Raw genomic sequence first — 19,926 nt, forward strand, 5'->3', positions numbered from 1 at the left:
AAATTATTTGTATAATACCATCTAGCTTACATGTTTCAAATTTTTGAAAACCATTTGCAAACCAATGTATAATCCATTAGTAATATGCAGTAATATGTTATACACTGATTCAGAAATCCAAGTTAGCACTAAAAATCAAAAGACTTCATAATGACTAAAGAGTTAAAACTTCAGTACTGTTTGGCAAAATACGAACACAAACTGGAAGAAATACTACTTTGATCAGTAAGCCAGTGAAAAAGACACAAGCCTGCTACTATTATGCTTCCAGGCATGAACTTCCTTGTCAATATGTTCTCACCATAGCTTCCATAAATATGAATCCAAAAATAAATATGCCTAGTTCCATACACCCTATATCCTCCCAAGAAAACTAGCGGATTTTTCCCTTTTGATCCAGTGGTATTGTCTAAACTAGACATTGTCTGCACTATCACAATCACTTGGAAGAGTTGTTAAAACACAGTCTGCTGAGCCCTATCCCTGAAGTTTATAGTTCAGTAGGTCTGTTTAAGACCTAAGAGTCTCCATTTCTAAGAAGTTACCAGGTGATGCTGATGCTACTGGTCCAGAGATCATACTTAAAGAACACAGGTCTATAATATTTGCTAATACCATATACCACCTTTACTATTAGTCTTATAACATGTATATTCTGCCTTTATTGCCTCTGTGGCTAAATGGTAACCTCTGGAGAGTAGAGACCAGCATGGCATCTGATACATGGTAGGTGTTCATTAAATTTTGTGATGATCCTTTAAAAATACCATCATGACTGATGTTCAAAAAGGCTTAGTCTGTTAACAGGTAACAGCTGAAAATTACTATAAAAAATTAAAAATCTTCACCATCCTAAAAAAAAAAAAAAAATAGCTACCAAACTCTTACCTTTTATCTGTACCCATCTGAGTCTAAACACTCTTCCTCCATAGAAACACAGTTTATGACAGACTACCTTGACTACATAAACTGCCTGTATTACAGGAAATATACCCGGGATGAAAATAGGAAAGAAAAATCATGCATCTCTCCAATGAACATCCATATTTAGGGTAGTTTAAACAACACACAGGTCATCAAAGTGTGGGTTGGTACATGAAAATAGTTTCCAAAAGGCTGAGATGAACATAAACGACTTTTAAAACAAGGTAAATCTTCCCAACATATTTCCTCTGCTAAAGCCTGGGAGCATAGCAATAAAAACAAAATAAGATTTGGGGAGACTATGTTCATGTTCGGCCCTGGGTAACAATTCTCTGCATATGACCCAGTGGCACTGAGAGGAATTCTCTATAGTGTTCTCAAAACTAGCAACAGTAATAACAACACTAATGATCTTTGTATAAAGAGACAAGGAATACTTCAGCTTCAACTCTCAATCCTTCTCTTCTTCATACTTATTCTTGTTGAGAATATTAGCTAAATAAATACCTTGGTGGAGGACAAAAACAGAGGAAATAGAATTCATTGCTTTTGAATTCTATTCATTGCAAATGAATAGAAAATTATTTACTTATCTGCTCTTTTTAACATTTAAAGGATTCTAAGGTTCCAGATTTAACAACTTTAAAACAGTCCGACAATATTATTTTTATTTCTCAAAAAAACAAGCCAGATTTGGGGCTAATGAATGTTAAAATTCCAAGGATAGAGGGTATTCTGAAGAGGTCCATGTTGGATGCTAAGTAATAACTATGAAATTCTGTTTCTTAAAGTTTACTACAAAAACAGTCAGTTTTTTAAAAAATCATTTCTGACATCCCAAAAAAACTATCTAATTTTTCTTTTAAATAAACCTAGCTTGAGAGGGGGAAAAAAAAAAACATGTACAATTTGGTGGCATTCATATCTTTATTTTCACCTGGATTTTCTAATAGTTTTAAAGCACAAAATCTTAAACCAGCTCTTTTCTGCTTGAATTTGAAGAACCAACCTTTCTAATCCTCCCCCATCTCAGTAACAAAGCAAAATAAGATAAATAAAAAAAGTCATTTAGCATGAAAAAAACATTTCAACAGATGACAACTGTGAAAGCCATTCACTACTTGTTATATGAAGCTTTACAAACTGAGTCATTTTGAAAATGAATATTCAATTCTCAACAGGCAAAGCAGGACAAAGGAGAAAGAAATACATTTGTTCTCAGTGGAAGAGAACCCAGTAATTAACTGCTGTAAAGTAGCAAATTCTGTACATACTGAAGTACTTTGTGGGAGGGTGGCTCAGACTTCAGAGACCTTACAATTCTCAGAAGTTCTTAATACACTAAAGTTGGGTTTAGAGGAGCAGTAAAAAGAAAAAGCATAGCAACCCATTGTCCTACATTAACTATTGAACTTCCACCTCAAGCATACTACTTTACCTTGAAATATACCTAAACCTAAATTGCTCAATTCCACAAATTCCGGCAACCAACAATTCAGAAAGGAAAGAACTCTTCCCTGGTTTTACCATATGTGTAAATATCCACATATACTCTTTTCTGCTGTGATACAGACCTCCTTTTCTTTCCATTCTACGTGATACAAATCTATAAGCTTACTCAAAAATGATTTTTTTCATTTAAACCAAGACACTTTCTAATCAATCAGTATAATCCCTTCACTATCTCTTTATTAGAGAACTTTGTCAACTACTGAATTTATGTGCAAAACTCTGTAGCCTATTTGTTGATCCTATTTTTTCTATTATTTTGTAGGCTTTTTAGAATATAAGGACAAGTCTACATTATAGTTACATTTATGCTTATTAAGAAAGCACTCCATTAGTCCTCAAAAAGAATTTTCAAAGTATTCACTGTGTCATTTGGCATGTGAGCAAGCCAAGACTGAGGTAATGGTGCAAACCATAAATAGCTGAATAAGAAATAAAGAGAAAAGAGTGAACACCAGCCATTAATTTTTCACTAACAACAGTAGCAGCAGAATAGGGAAAAATAATTGGTACCAGGGGCCATACAATAAAGAAAATCAGCCTACTTATCTTTGGAACACACTGAGTCTTACACTAAAATTGGAAGGATCTGGGTAATTTTGGAACTAAGCTTCCTATCAGGAAAAAAAAAAAACAAAAAACAAGACTTCATAAGTATGCTCCTTGTGCTTGGTGTAGCTCATCCTCCTCAGTCTCAGTGCAACACTCACAGTATTAACTAAGTAACCTAGGAACTCTTTCTTCTTACACCACTCCTGCCAGGCAGCTATTGCAGTTCTTCTCCCACCCCTCTAACAGCTTACTGTCCCCTCTGCGGGCTTCACTTTCTCATCCTACTACTCCCTAATGCACTTGGTCAAGTCTACTTTCCTTTGTATACCTGCCTTTTCCTATTCTTTCCCCATCACTGTAATCTAAGCTCTAATTCAATCACTTTCATTTAAAAAGATAGCCTTAATAAAAAACCTCACAATCATAAACTCAGTTGGCTTAATCTGTCAAGACAGACCATAATAATCTTTCTGAAATGCTCTTTCCCTGTCATCTGCGCTGTTTCTCATCAAAGTCCACCTTCTTCTCTGACCTCATCCCTTCTCTTTCTCCACTTACTCCCTTTCCCTTTTTCATCTCTTTCCCTCCAAGCCAGCCAGCATTGCCCAAAGTATAGTTCTCAGTATTTTTCCCTTTAGTCCTCCTCTGATGGCAACCATTCCATGTCATTTTCACCTACATGCAAATTACTTCCAAACCATATGTCTACCCTTAGTATCGATCTCTAATCTGCAAACCACTGATGGGCATTTCCCATTGACTGCCTTAACATCTCCTCTCAATAACCTACATTTCATACAAATCATCAGGCCATATTGAGCCAACTTTTCAGAAGAGGTGAAAGTTAAAATTGATATTTGCCTCTTTCCCTCTACGAAATCACTTTCATTTTTTCATTCATCTGTTCCTTTCTATCATCACTATCATACTCCTCATTCATTCAAACCTAGTGTTACTTAGTCTACTGGAGCTAGTCCACCTTCTATACAACCTGTCCTGCATACCATGTTAGTTTAAGACTTTATACTCTGCTCACTATACTTTTTATGTTCTCTTTCTCCTTATGGCAGTAAAAAGCACTCTCCTAAATCTATCTTTGACTCAGTTAAAGTAAGACAAAGGGCATCTGCTTCCACCAAAACCAGAGCTGAAGGTAACAGTGTTTTTTCATTCAGACACCAGGAAAAAAAACCAAAAAAGTAAAAGAGGACTTAAAAGGAGAGTTAAAGTGAGGAGAACTGAGATAGGTGCAATGGTCATTTTCTACCAAGGAATTTTCCTTCACAGTTATCTCTAGCAGTAGTTTTCAACCCTTTTTTCACTATGACACATGTAAGGGTCATTCATATACAAAGCATTCTCATGTATATACTCATTTAACAACAAAGTGAAAAAAATTAAATGGATTAGTAAAGCTCTGCAATAACTGAAAATCACTACCACACTGGTATATGTACTAATATTTCTATTTCAGTGACTGACTTCTGTGAACTTGTTCACCTCAAGAGAATACAGACATGAAATTCAGGTTATTAAAAAAAAAAATGTATTCAGCACAGATACTGACCAAAAGGAAAGAGGCTGGTGGGAAAAACCAATATAGCCAACCTCTTGTAAACTGGTGGACTACCACTCCTGGACACAAGACATCCACAGCTACAGTTCTGCCAACTCCCAGCAAGCTAGTTGTCATCACTTCTCTCTTCCCCGCAAAGAAAGTACATGAAGATACAAGAGCATGAAGCATACACAGAGACAAATTCTCCCACTTGAATTTGCTCTATTTCATTAAAAAAGGAGATTCAGGAATTTAATTACTTTATAATATTACAGTATTCATAACAATGTTCTTATGACACTGTGATATAACATCAACACTGAGGCAGCTAAACTTTCCAAAAATCCTTTCTGTGATATTTATAGCTCTGTGTAATAGAGCCTGACCTACTTAGCCAAAATATATCTTAGTTATTTCTTCCACTATATTAAGCAAACCTATTTTACCATTCCTAAAAAATGCACCCAGCTCCACATCTCTGCTCATGCCAGCTGGAGTACATTTCCCCTACTCCTATTTATCTAGTATCTATAAAAAAATTCAAGACACCCTCCAATTCCCACCATTAAAAAGATTTCACTGATCAACAATATATCTGGCAACTCATAATTCTTCTGTATTACTGTACTTTCCTATATTTATTAGACTTTTCATGTACACAAAGAGTACACATTATACTTCCTTTTATGTTCAGAAACACAGAAACAACACCTTAAACATGGTAGACACTAAAACATGTTTTGATTAATACCATCACTCACATAATCACACACCTCTAGGACACACACTATAATAAAGAAGAAATTACCTGATTCAATTAAATGCAAACAAAGCACTTCTAAGGGATACTGTACAGTAGGATAGATGTTTATCATTCCTTCACAGGCCTTCTTCAATCTAGCAGTCTCATGAGGCAACTTGAAAATATAAAAGCAAAATACACTACATTCTAGTAGTAGTAAAATGTATTTATGAACACTTTCCTAATTAGAAATACATACAAGTCACATTAGAGATTTAAAAAATCAACTTACTTTGGATAAACTCTGAATGAAATGCCTATAAAGCACTTGGTGATCTTCACTAGGAATCTTATCTGATAATCCCAGTGCATTCTCAAAAGCAGTTAAAAGCTGAAACAAATACAAAAGCTATCATCTGTATCATACTTAAATGACAAACGATTAAATGTATAAGACTCTCCTACACAAACTACACCTTCAAGTAACTGCAAATGTATTCTACAGTCTGACCCTGACAACTCCAATGAGGAAAAAAATGTATATGCAAGTTTTGGAATGCATTCTAACTCCAATTGGCCAGCAAACTGCACTGAACTGGTAAGTAACAACTATGCATTAACAACATTAATTTAACAAAACACACTTCCCAGTGCCTGCTGTCTCCTACAAAGTAGTCAACCAGAGTATAGTCTTATATGCTAGCATAGCTGCTACTGCTCACATATCATTTTTAAAACAATTCTTCTGAAATCACTAGCACGTTCTTTGAAATATCTTCAATGATAGCAAATCTTCAACCTTTAAAAAATAGTTAAAAAGTTAGGTGACACTTTTGGCAAAAGAAAAGCAGAGATATGACTGAACTGAAATGAAACCACTTCTCTTATGCAGTATTAGCTGACTCTGAAGAACATTCCATCACTTCTCTTATGCAATATTAACTGACTTTGATGGCCAACAGGCCTTCTAAATATGTCTTGAATAAGAACAGAATACTAGAATCCAAGGCACGTGGTATAAAGCACTTCACACCACTCAGTTGGCTACACATTCTGCATTTTAAAATGAATACTCATGACTTAACACCAAAAAGCCACAATGTAGTTCAATATCTCAAATTTTCTTTGGAAAGTATGGTATAAAGTCTATACAAATAAGTAAATATTTACTGCCCTGATAAAGTTAACATAGCTCAAAACAGCCTAGCATAAAAGATTTTTTAAAACAGTAATAAAATTATTCCAAATGAAAAATCTGTGATACATTTTTTTCTAAATACTCAGTATTCAAGGTAACAATAAATCCCCCCATTCTTTTATCTGTTGTTAACAGTTAGAAATCAATTCTTAAAATCATAAGTACAATTAATTCTCTGTCATGGAGGAGGGTAGGATAGACAATCCAAAAAGTTACTTTACTTATTTTGGAATGTGTTTGATAATTCTGGTAACCTACACTATTTTAAGGAAAATAATGAAGTTATATTATGATATTATATAATTTAAGAGAAACTGCTAAGCTACCTAATTTTGTCACTGCTCAATTTTTTCCACAACTGAATATATGCACAGATAAATCATGTTATCACACACAAAAAAGAAATCTTATTCTCATATTTTTATCCCCAGCTCTTAGGACACTGCCTGACACATAATAGGTAGTCAATAAATATTTTCTGAATAAACAAATTAATGAGTGAACAAATGAACACATATACAAATAAATGAACTTCCTATCCTATATAGGACCTATATTTGTTTATTTAAAAATTCCACTCAGTTTAACAAGTGTACATTAAGTAACTATTTACTATAATAAGAAATTAAGTTGACTTTTAAAGTTACAAATAAAAAAAGGAGAATGATAGATATATTTTCCAAATGTGGCTCAAAACCAATTTTTTTTTAGTCTTTCAAAAAATTCTTTTCAATTACTTTAAAATCTGCACCATAAAGACTTTTTTTCTAGGCATAAATACTCTAAATATTAAATATAAATACTCTAAACAGTGGAATTGTTAAACCTCAAAGTAATTCAGTACTCTTAGTTCAGAAGTGTAAAGAAACACACCTTTAAAGGTACTACTTTTTAGACACCATAAGCAGTGTTGTGAAAGTCAATTTTCAGTTTATTTTTTATAGTGATTAAGTTACTGATGTATTGCAGATTCTTATGAACACAAGGGAATGAAATTCTGATACCATGAGTACCACCAATTCCACTCCATCCAGACTCTGCATGAGACTCAGGCCAATAATTCTGACTTTATCTAGAAGAGCCTCTATGAATTTAAAATTATGCATTTACAAAACACCTAGTCTAACATACAATCCTTTTTTTTTTTTTTGAGCATCCATTGAATCATCATTAAATGTCCTATTTCCAAGGTAATTCATGTACTAATATCCAGAATCTATAAGGAACTTAAACAAATTAGCAAGAAAAAAAACAACAATGACATCAAAAAGTTGGCTAAGGATATGAATAGAAAATTCTCAAAAGAAGATACACAAATGGTTGACAAACATATGAAAAAATGTTCAACATCACTAACGATCAGGGAAATGTAAATCAAAACCACAATGCGATACCACCTTACTCCATGGCCATAATCAAAAAAATAAAAAAATAGATGTTGGTGTGGATGAGGTAAAAAGGAAACACTTCTACATTGCTAGTGGGAGTGTAAACTAGTACAACCATTACGGAAAACAGTGTGGAGACTCCTTAAAGAACTAAAAGTAGGCTAGGTTCGGTGGCTCATGCCTGTAATCCCAACATTTTGGGAGGCTGAAGTGGGCAGGTCACTTGAGGTCAGGAGTTCGAGATCAGCCTGGCCAACATGGTGAAACCCCATCTCTACTAAAAACACAAAAATTAGTCAGGCATTGTGGCACATGCCTGTAATCCCAGCTACTTGTGAGCCTGAGGCAGGAGAATTGTTTGAACCCAGAAGGCAGAGGTCGCAGTGAGCCGAGATTGTACCACTGCACTCCAGCCTGGGTGACAGTAACACTCTGCCTCAAAAAAAAAGAACTAAAAGTAGAACTACTATTTGATCCAGCAATCCCTCTACTAGGTATCTACCTGGAGGAAAAGAAGTCATTATACAAAAAAGATACTTGCACATGCATGTTGATAGCGGTACAAGTCACAACTACAAAAATATAGAACTAGCCCAAATGCCCATCAATCAACGAGTGGATAAAGAAATTGTGATATATATATATATACACACACACACAGACACACACACATACACACACACAATGAAATACTACTCAGCTATAAAAAGGAATGAATTAATGGCATTCGCAGCAACCTGGATGGAACTGGAGAATATTATTCTAAGTGAAGTAACTCAGGAATGAAAAACCAAACATCATATGTTCTCACTCATAAGTGAACATATGAATAGAACATTGTATGTTCTCACTCTAAGTTATGAAGACACAAAGGCATAAGAATAATACAATGGACTTCGGGAATTTGGGTGAGGGTGAGGAATAAAAGACTATAAATTGGGTTCAGTGTACACTACTCGGGTGACAGGTGCACCAAAATCTCACAAATCACTACTAAAGAACTTACTCATGACCAAATACCACCTGTGCCCCAAAACCCTATGAAAATTAAACATAAAAAAAAACTCCATAAAAAGAAATAAACTCAGTAAAAAACGAGCAATGATGTGAACACACACTTCACCAAAGAAAATACACAGGTGCAAATAAACACATGAAAAGATGCTCAACATTACTAGGGAAATAGAAATTAAAATGACAATGATCAATTATGTTTCTATTTTCTAAATTCAATTAAATGATCAATTTTCATGAACAAACTTATGGAATAAATGAGTCAATACCATTTGCTGAGTTTCATTATTCTGGTCCTCCATACTTTCAGCCAGGAACTGAGTCAATTTTCTCCATAGTTGATGAAGCTCTTGGTTGTCTGCACCTTCTTCCTGCCGTGTTTTTATCAACTTGTGCCATGTTCGAGCCACCTATTAAAGAAGGAGATTTTAAATTATTTTGTCCAAAATGTAAAAATGTCAATAAACATGTAAAATCTGCAAATAAAAACATTTTTATCTGTTAATATATAAAAATCGCAAAAGCATAGAACCCCATCTATTTTTATTTTATTTTATTTTATTTTATTTTTTTGAGATGGAGTTTCGCTCTTGTTGCCCAGGCTGGAGTGCAATGACACAATCTCGGCTTACCACAACCTCCACCTCCTGGGTTGAAGCGATTCTCCTGCTTCAGCCTCCTGAGTAGCTGGGATTACAGGCATGTACCACCATGCCCAGCTAATTTTGTATTTTTAGTAGAGACAGGGTTTCTCCATGTTGGTCTGACTGGTCTCGAACTCCCGACCTCAGGTGATCTGCCTGCCTCAGCCTCCCAAAGTGCTGGGATTACAGGTGTGAGTCACCGTGCCCAGCCCATCTATTATTAAAAGAAGTCAGAAAATCATTCACCAACCTCTAGGTGTTTCTTTTCTTGGTAATATAGATCCACAAGTTTCTTGCAGACATCACACCACTTCTGTTTGTCAACACTTAGAAAAAAACAAAACACACACACACAAAAGGATTTTTGAATCTGATTAATAAAAATAACCAAGGACTTAAAACACTAAAATTTAAGTATTCCAATAATAATTTCAGGTACTATTTTAAATTAGAACATATCTTCTTTCATACTACAGTAAAATTTTCTAAAATGAGCTCCTCATAAAAAAGAAAAGGTCTAAGAAATATTATCTTCTATTACATTGACTGAAAATAATATCAAATTCCAAAATTAGTCAGTCCTCTTACTAGTAGTGTTTTGATTCTACTTCAATCACAAAAGATTCTGTGACAAATGTTTGAAAGAAAAAAGCCTCCCAATTCCCAGTAAATGTTGGAATACTTCTATATGAATTTTAATCAGTTTATTAAAATTCAAGCTTTGAAAGAAACTGGCCTTTCCTCATACATTTCTTACCTTTCATAAAGATCTAGGAGCTTTTGGTAAACACCGGGTAAGTCATCCTTAGCATTTATGTGATTATATTTCTCATACAAGCTTGCTAACCCCTAAAAGAAGAAGTACTCATGATTATTCTTTTTCCTAAAACATTTGCTGTTCTCACATTCATTTATTTTGCCAAATAATATGATAATCTATAAAGATTATTTATGAAAAAGATTATAATTTACAAATGAAATGATCTGTCTGGGATTTGCCTCTAAATATAATAACTGGGGGTCTGAGGGCACAGGTAAAGTGGATATTGTTGAGTATGGGTGACAGGAATAAAGAGGTATACCATTCCCTTTTCTTTTGAAAATTGATTTGAAGTGCTTCACAATAATAAATACTTTTAATGGCTATTTCGCAATCTTCCCATGTAAGATTACTATAAGACACTATTTTTTTTTTAATTTCAGCATGTGTTTTAAAGTGTTTTATTGCAATATCATTGACATATAAAAATTGTTTATTTTTAAGGTGTACAACTTGATATTTTGATATATGTATTCACTGCGAAATGACAACCATAATCAAGCTAACTAGCATAACCATGCTACATAATAGCATTACCATTGGTGGAGAGGGTGAGGGGAGGTGAGAAGATTTAATTTTAAGATCTATGTGACAATACTTTTATATGATATAATCAAACAAAAAAAAAAATCAAGTAGTCTGTGAAAATTGTCACTTTTGCTTTAAAGAAGGATCAGATATCCTAAACCACTCAGTCCACTATAAAAGCATCAATTTCTCTAAGTTTGTTACCAGATATCCTCAAGTTCTTATTCACATGAACCTAAGACAAACAGGTTCATACTCTCCAGGGCCTACAACATTGAATTCATCAGTTTCAAAGGTGTGATTGAGATACCAAACAAAGTTATTAAATGTGAAAAAGTTGGAGAATCTAAGTAAAAACATTAAGGCCACTAAGTAAGAAAAAAGAATTTAACTTGCATTCAAAGATAGAAACATTAAACATTTTTATATTATTTTATTTTTCGGAAACATTAAAAAAACATTTCTTTTTCCTCAAGTAAGCATGAAGAATGATATTATGGACAAGTCTTTTATATGCACATATAACTAAAGTAGAGATTTATATTTGAGTGCTCACATTTGAAATAATCTATTAGGTAGGATGTTAAATAGTGTTAAACAACATCCTTCGCACCACTTTTTTTCTAAACTAACTTTTAGGTTTAGAAAACCAATAAATTTAAATTTTTTCTTATAAGGGGCAAATGTAGGTTTAAATGCTTAGTTTAGTGTTGAAACCTGTATTTTGAAAAATGTAAAAAAAAAAAAAATCCATTCCCATAATACAGAAAAAAAATTTTTTTCTACATACCTGCCAAGCTAGTAATTGATCTGGCTCTAATTCAGCAGCTTTCTTATAGGCACTCTGGGCCTGATCAGGTTGTTCTAGTTCTGCTGCAGCAACACCAATAAAAACCCAGGCATTATAGTTATTTTTCTCTTGTTTTAACACTGTCTGATTTAAAAAAATAATAAAAGAGCAAGTCAGTAAATTTTGGAAGCAAATGAACTAACAATAACAGAAAGTCTACTTATGAGTCAGGAAATCCGTATCTACCACTAACAGGGCAAACTTCAGAATGCCATTTAACCTATCTGGTTTCAGTTTCCTCAGGGGAAGGAGCTGGACTGTATGAGTGACCATAATGGCTTTGAAATAACAGGTGGTTTTTTTAAAGCTGCCCAAGTGATACTGACACCTCCACCAAATGCCTCCCCATGCTCTTTGACAATACTGGGTATAAAAAGAACAGTAACTACTCAGTCATCCTGCCTGTCTCCATACTGCTACTAGTCAAACTCACAAAACTGTTCTCCATCTCATTTCACTTAATCATACTCCATCTCATTTCACTTCATTTCCTTCACCATGATAGTTTCCCCATATTAGACACACGGATTTTTCTCGGTTATAGACTAAGAAAGTAGATTCACCCCGATGTGACCATACCAAATATGTTCAAAATAAATAGTGGCAATGAATGTTTAAACAACACATGCCACCTGGAATAAAAATCATATGTAGAGATAATTGCTTTCAGAAATAACAACTACTTGCTAAGGTAAAATAAAATAGCTTGAAGCAGTTAGTTAAGTATATTCTCGGGAAAGAAAAACAAAACCGGTAGCTGAAATGAAATTAACTTCTTAAGGTTTTACATTACTCTAGAGAAAATAAGAATATTTCCATGAGTTAAGCTAGTCATATTATTTGACTTGAGTGCATCCACATAACACTTCTAATAATCTGTCCCTAATATGCAGTACAAGCTCCATTCTATTTGTGAACACACTGATTACACAAATTGGGTCATTCTTGTCACCTGACTAAGTCAGAGTAAAGGGAACACCGGGGAAAAAGGCACTCAGGCCTCATAGCACCTGCTCCAAGATTTAAATTTTCCAAAAGCCCAGCTGCTGAGAGGGCCTGCTGTAACCCTAAGATTAGTTTTCCCCGGTAGCTGCCATGACTCTAAGTCTAGTTTTACCTACCATCGTCACTCACCAATCAGAGCCTGCCAGCTCCCAAAAGCTTCTCTAGTACCAGTGAGCTTCCTTTCAAAATAATACACAACATTTTTCTTTCCAATAAAATGACCAACCTTCTCTTTGTTCTTCAGACATACAAAAGACCACTTAGCCTGTGTGCATATGCCCGAAATTGCAATTCTTGCTTCCCAAAATAAAATTCAATTTAAATATTCGTGTCTCTATTTATTTTGACTTCAACATAATAATGCTGCCTCCTAACAAACCACAACAATGATGCAACTACCAAAGTTAAGCTCTAAACACTGGCGCCTTATTAATGCTTATGTTCCCAACACTAGCTACAATGGCTGGCACTTAACTGCTGAACAAAATGCAATAGTCAACCAGCAGTTAGTTAAATACCGACTATCTGCCTGATGACCAGATTCTTTTCAGAATCTGAAATGGATGTTTAAGAAAATAATTATCGGCTGGGCGCAGTGGCTCACGCCTGTAATCCCAGCACTTCAGGAGGCCGAGGTGGGCGGATCACCAGGTCAGGAGATGGAAACCATCCTGGCTAACACGGTGAAACCCAGTCTCCACTAAAAATATAAAAAATTTGCCAGGTGTGGTGTTGGGCGCCTGCAGTCCCAGCTAGTCGGGAGGCTGAGGCGTGAACCCGGGAGGCGGAGCTTGCAGTGAGCCGAGATCGCGCCACTGCACTCCATCCAGCCTCGGCCACAGAGTGAGACTCCGTCTCAAAAAAAAAAAAAAATTATCAACAATGTGGTGAAAGCAGGTATGAGACTCTGAAAGAACACAGAGAAAAAAAGTACGGAACTCTGCACAAACTGGAGAAGGCTTCCCTGAAGAGACACTCATACCATGTGATAAAGAGCCAAAGGCAGACAAGGTGACGATCAGACAAACCCACAGCAAATGCAACATTCCTTTACTCAAAAATGCATTCAGTCTCAACCAATATTCTGGGTTACTGCACATTAGTAATCAGGCATTTAGAACTGATCAGCTATCCATCTGCATTTTCTAATTGGGTCTCTCTAGTATAAATTATTAACTATTTGGTGTAATTCGTATCTGAATTTTGCAGAAAGCCTACAGAAAGAAGACAACCATGGTGGTGCTGTATATAACTGAAACGTCCATCAATTAGATAAACCTAGTGCTGAAGGAAACAGTCCTTCTTCCCTTCTTGTACTCCATCCACAACCTGTCCCCACTTGGAACACACGACCTACCTTCTACTAAATCAAGATGAATACTATCATGGCCTTGCATCCCTGCTGGGCTCCATCAGTCACCACCAGAAACCTAAACCTCACAAGGGTATCCTTTATCTGTTTACTCCTTAGACTCATCCTCATATTGCCATGTATACCCCCCAGTCTTGCCCAATTCCCTCCCTACCACTCTCCTAAATTCTTCATTGTGCCCTCTGAAACTCCCAATCTGGATCAGCCAAGTTCCCTCCATATTTTTAACCTTTCTTTTTACCACACCAAGTTCTGCCTCAATGAAAACATGGCTAATTCCCCTATAGATCCTACAGATTGCAGCTGACTTCTTTTACAGCTCACATGCCACAGGCCTAGGAGATGAGAAGCGGCTTCTCCTCGCTCGCACTGTCACCTACAGTCCTCTTCTGCTCCTTCCTCATTCAGCAACCCCACTGCCTTTGAAGCTCAGGCCATCCAACTATACTACTAAAAACAGCCTTCTTGCTGCTACAGTCTACCAACTTCCTAACTCCCCTTTCCTTCAGTGAAAATTCTGTATCCTTCTTTTCCACCTCAGTGCCTGTATTCATTCTAACCTTCATGTTGATGTCCCATTGAACACTCTGGCCTCTCGGTTACGTGACCTCCACGCTACTCACCCATCCAAAATCTGAATTTCCAGCACAGTACTCATCTGCTCCTCTCCTACCGTCCCAGGTCAATTACTGTAGTGGACCCATGGTAACAAATCTTTAACCTTTGATTTCTCTAATTTTTTCTATCCTAACCCCTTTTTCCATTGCCTATCAGCCCACTTCTCATTTCTCATTCCTCCTTACCCAGCTTAGACTCCAGGACTCACCACTGTCATCAATCCCTTGTCATCACAACCTCAACTCCTTTGCATGTCTTTCCTCTCATCTTTCTCTCCATCCACACTTGAACCCCATCATGCCCATCTCCAAACCTGGGAAGCTGAATACGAAGAGAGAAAACTACAGCGGAGTTCATTAATTTCACTTTAATAGCTCGAAACTTCAAATGGGCAATCACTAGGGCCTGCTAATCTTTCCAGTCCTTACTAGCATGTTTGTTTTCCCACCACGAAAAAAAAAAGAAAGAAGCTATTTCATACCTTCTTTTATCTCAAACCTCCTAACCAAGTCTTCTCCCAGTCTCATCTTATACTTCACCAAGAAAATAGAGGCCATTCGAGAAGAAAGCTTTTCCCATCGCCAAATCTACAAGCCCAACACTGTATGATGGGCACCTATCTTCTCTCCTGCTAAGATGGAAGAAGGATTAAAGGGCTCCCTCAAGCTCTGGATCCCAGTGTGTCTCTCACCTACTGATGACTTTACTCCTACCACTACCCTCTGTCTCTCCTCTGCGTCCAATTTCTCCCTCTGAATGGAAACATTTCCATCAACATAAAAATAAGCTTTATAATCTTGATTCTCTCATCCACAAACCAAATAGAAAAAGAACACTAACATGCCATTAAAAAATGAAAACTTTTAGATACAGTAGCATTCCATGATACAACCATCAAAAGACATTTATGGGATATTCAGGTTTTCAGAACTTGGTTTTGGTAAGTTACCAATACAGAGAAAATTAAGTTTGGCAAAGGTAGTTTATCCTGCTAATTGGAAGCTAAATGTCTAACCATTCTAATGGTTCTACTAAATGGCCTTACCCCTTTTGTTGTTTGGACAGTAAATAATTCACATATTACAAATCAACAATGTTTATAAATGGGTAACATACTTTTATTGTGGAAGAAAAAAATACTGGTTACCTTACAGTGTTTCAAAGCTTCTTTGTATTCTTTGTTTCTGATTGCATCTCTAGCACTTTTTAGAGCAGTCTTCACTTCCTTGCTGGACATTCTGTCAAGGCAGAAAGCCTGAGTGAATCTACAGTAATACCTACCCGCCCGTAAAGGTTCCAACAAACTTAGTCATCTGGAAAGGGAACCTGGAAAGAGAAAAGACTCCTTCTATCTGGAACAGTCTTCCCTCTAGCATATTCACAGTTTATTCCTTAACCTCTTCAGATTTGTACTCAAATGTCTTTATTTCCTCAATGAAACCCTCCCTCTACATGCTATTTTAACATTTTAATCTTGCCATCCCCCTACTCTCAACAACCCAGTATTTCCTGAACCCCTTTCATTGCTTTATTTTTCTTGAAAGCATTTGTCACATTTAATATACTATATATTCTACTTATTTATCCTATTTATTTTCTGGGTCCCAACCCCCACAAGAATGTAAGTTCTATGCAGGCAAGAATTTTTTTTTTCACTGCCGCATCCATAGAACCTAGTATCTTAAAAATTACAGATGATCAATTAATAAGTGTTGAAATTGAGTTATATTTTATTTACATCCATTCTCCATATATTTTGGCTAAAATACAAATGATCTTGTTGATCAGAACTCAAAATACATACCAATCTCAATCCAACTCTCCCACTCTATACAAAGTAAGATCCAGTAGAATAAGCCCAAGTCACAGATCAAACACCAACACAAATAATTTCAGTGACTGTGATAGGAAAGTTTAAGAAAGCATTGTTTTAATGCTAGTTTCTGTGAAACATAAATCAGGATATTAACTTTCTTCACAATAAGGATTACTGTAGGATTATTACCCATACTTTCTCTAAAGAAAAACAATGTTTAAACTTGAATGGAAGCAATGGATAATGCAAAAGAGTTGTACATTAATTTCAGTCATAAGAAGATATTTTAATTAGTAGATAATTTCTTCATTTAATCTTAAGATATATTAATTTTAAATAAACTAGCATATTTTAAGATTTCACAACTTATTCTGGCTTACCTGTAAACAAGTCTAATTCAATCATAATTCAATGTTGAAAAAAAGAAACATTTGTATTTTCTGTCAGTTCCTCTAATCTCATAGAAAGGTAAAACAAAGCTGGGGTAAATATTAAGTATTTATAGGTTTCAGATGCTCAAGGGAGTAAAATATACCAAAAAGATGAATCACTGACATGGTAAACTGACAGTCCTTTATATCCAAAGAAGAAGCTAACACAGAAGTATGAGACCAAAGAAGCTTGAGAAGTTAGATATATATTTTTTAATCTTTTTGACTTAAAAAATGTTAGGATTCAAAATAATAGAAAAATTAAGATACCATAAAATCAATTTATCTACAGCTAGAACCAGATTTCCTAAATAGGCAGATAAGTAACTTTTTTGCCGAGTTACAATAATTATATAATTTAAAGCACCATATTTCATATGTTCTTGATTTAGAAACTACTACCTTATCTGAAATTATCTTGGTATATATTTACAGGTGAAACCTTCAGAACTTTTTTTGTAGTTTGCAAATCTTGATTGGAGTAGGTAACAAATTTCAATGCTGATTTCACAATTTTCTCAAACCAGTTTCCTTTGGTTAAAAAAAACCCTGCAGACTAAAAAGAAGAAAATAACATCAAGGATGATGACAACTGATCTAGACCAATAAAAAGAGACAAAAAGAGATACTCAAGTAAAAAAATCAAAAGATGTCCAAGTTGAAAAGGAACAAAAACAGTCTCAAATTAAAAACAAACAGAAGACCACAACCATTACATAAGGAGGAAGTTCACCATCTCTTCTATCACCCAACATTCAAGAGGGCACGTATACAAACAAGGTAGAACCAACCACTACTAAACTACATGCAGCCCCCAAGCTATTTGCTATGCATGATATAAAAAATACATAAAGAATATAATCTAAATCAAGAGAAAGACTTAAGACATATAAGTCATTCAGTAATCAAATGCTAAACTAAGGGTAATGAGTGGAAGTGCAATAGGAATTTAGAGGAGGAAAGGTGTGTGGCGTGATGTTATTAACAGCTACTATTAATAGAAGAAAACAAGACTTAAGAATGGAGGGAAGAAGGAAAATTGCTCTACTCAGAGGCAAATGCATTAGCAAAGTGAGAGAAGTGGGAATGAGTTGTGGGAAGTATAGGAAACAGTGAGAAAGCCATGCTGAATGGATCAGAAGGGACTTATTAAAGAAGAGAAGAAAATTAGGTTGGATAGGTCAAACAGAGCCTCAGATTACAGATCCTGAAAGTCAAAAAGACAAGTATGAACTAAAATACAGCAGCAAATAGGAAGCCATTAGGAATTTTTAAGTAGATTGTTTTTAAAGACCACTATATAGAAACAAATACCATTTTTCTCTTGGTAATCAATTCTAATATTAAATATCCTTCAGTATCTGTGTGTCTCCATATGTAATTACAATTCTTCATGCTACAATGGAATCCTCTATTCTTCTCTTCCAATTCCTTCTTCATTTGATGCAACATTTAACATAATACGCTAGCACTGAGGTCCTCTCTCACTCATGCATACACACATATATGTATGTATGTAAGTTTCAGAAGGTTAATTTCTAAAAAGACAAAATAATCTGCCCCTTTTCAACCCTAAAAGCTACTTCCTTCTTTTTTTGAGGGGGTGGGGTGGAAGGGAAAGGTCCATTCACCAATTTTCTAAACAAACCCTTATTGAGATCCAACCACCTACTAAGTACCACTTAAACCCATTTTCCTTCCAAGGGTAAAAACCTACTACCCAAAATGATTCCACGTAACCCCATACTCCTCTATTTTGGATATTTCCCTTGATTGTAAGGATTTCTAACATTTCAAAGAAACACCTAGCTCTCTTGCAAGAGAGGGAGATGTCTTTAACATTCTTCCACAACACAACTCCCTATTAATTCTTCCTTTTTATACCTCTCCTCCAACTTTTCTTCTCAATCTCAACTGACTTTTTTTAAACAAGAGTATTGATTTTGTACGTTTTCACTCAATTTTTTCTATTACCAACCCAAAATATATATATATATTTTTGAGGTGGGAGTCTCGCTCTGTCCCCCAGGCTGGAGTGCAGTGGCGCGATCTGGCTCACCGCAAGCTCCGCCTCCCGGGTTTACGCCATTCTCTTGCCTCAGCCTCCAGAGTAGCTGGGACTACAGGCGCCCGCCACCGCGCCCAGCTAATTTTTTGTATTTTTAGTAGAGACAAGGTTTTACCGTGGTCTCGATCTCCTGACCTTGTGATCCGCCCGCCTCGGCCTCACAAAGTGCTGGGATTACAGGCGTGACCCACCGCGCCAGGCCAACCCAAAATATTTTTATCCGACATAAATCAAGCATAAAAAGTGGCAACAATGGCACTTAAAAAGAGTTAGAAAGTGACAGTCATGCCATAAAGGCAATGATATTCCTCAAAGACAACATATATATGTAAATGAACTGATATGTCCTACTGTCCCCAGTTGAGGCTATGAAACCTTAAATAATATTCCAATATGCTCATATAAAGATTCCACAAAGCTAAAACAACAATAACAATAAATAGTAATGATAATGATAATGGAAGCTAATTACAGAAAGGAAAAAAAATGATACCTTTAAATCTAATAACAAAAGGTGTTTTGTGATGACCCATAGTCTGACATTAAAAAAAAAAAAAAAAACCTATGCCATTAAATCTTTCTTCTGAAAGGAATGAGTAAAAAAATCATGAAGTAAAAATAGATTCCAATTTATTATTTAGCATTCTAGACACTTACCTTTTACCTATTATTACTACCTCTATATTCTTCCCGAATTGAATTTCAGATTGTTCCTTACCCATTTTCCATCTAAATTAAATAAAAACAAGTATGAGACAGTCATATAAAAAGATGACACCCACAACCCAAAACCTTCTAAACTTTTTAAAGCATCAGATTCAATTTTCATAATTCATAATTTAAAACATGAGAAATAATTATGTACGATTTTTAGTACTTGTATTCTTTC

The 19,926-nt window shown here is 35.3% G+C and overlaps 1 protein-coding gene across 3 annotated transcripts in view; it reads right to left on the minus strand.

The window, feature by feature from the left end:
• The window catches only part of SKIC3 (SKI3 subunit of superkiller complex), a 92,188-nt gene that overhangs the window by 68,072 nt on the left and 4,190 nt on the right, over positions 1-19,926 (minus strand). Inside the window, exons 2-10 of one of the 3 annotated variants that reach the window (XM_005557399.4) lie at positions 19,695-19,766; positions 17,372-17,525; positions 15,870-15,960; positions 11,668-11,811; positions 10,287-10,378; positions 9,780-9,855; positions 9,155-9,295; positions 5,578-5,676; positions 5,352-5,460 (exon numbers count right to left, since the gene is read on the minus strand). In XM_005557399.4, the coding sequence (XP_005557456.3) occupies positions 5,352-5,460; positions 5,578-5,676; positions 9,155-9,295; positions 9,780-9,855; positions 10,287-10,378; positions 11,668-11,811; positions 15,870-15,959 (751 nt within the window). In that variant the 5' untranslated portion in view covers position 15,960; positions 17,372-17,525; positions 19,695-19,766. Of the gene's footprint in view, positions 1-5,351; positions 5,461-5,577; positions 5,677-9,154; positions 9,296-9,779; positions 9,856-10,286; positions 10,379-11,667; positions 11,812-15,869; positions 16,049-16,526; positions 16,617-17,371; positions 17,526-19,694; positions 19,767-19,926 lie in introns of those variants that run through there. The other 2 variants (XM_045394027.2, XM_073993885.1) reach the window with 2 other exon arrangements.

Source organism: Macaca fascicularis, chromosome 6 (assembly GCF_037993035.2).
Source record: "Macaca fascicularis isolate 582-1 chromosome 6, T2T-MFA8v1.1".
Lineage (NCBI taxonomy): Eukaryota > Metazoa > Chordata > Mammalia > Primates > Cercopithecidae > Macaca > Macaca fascicularis.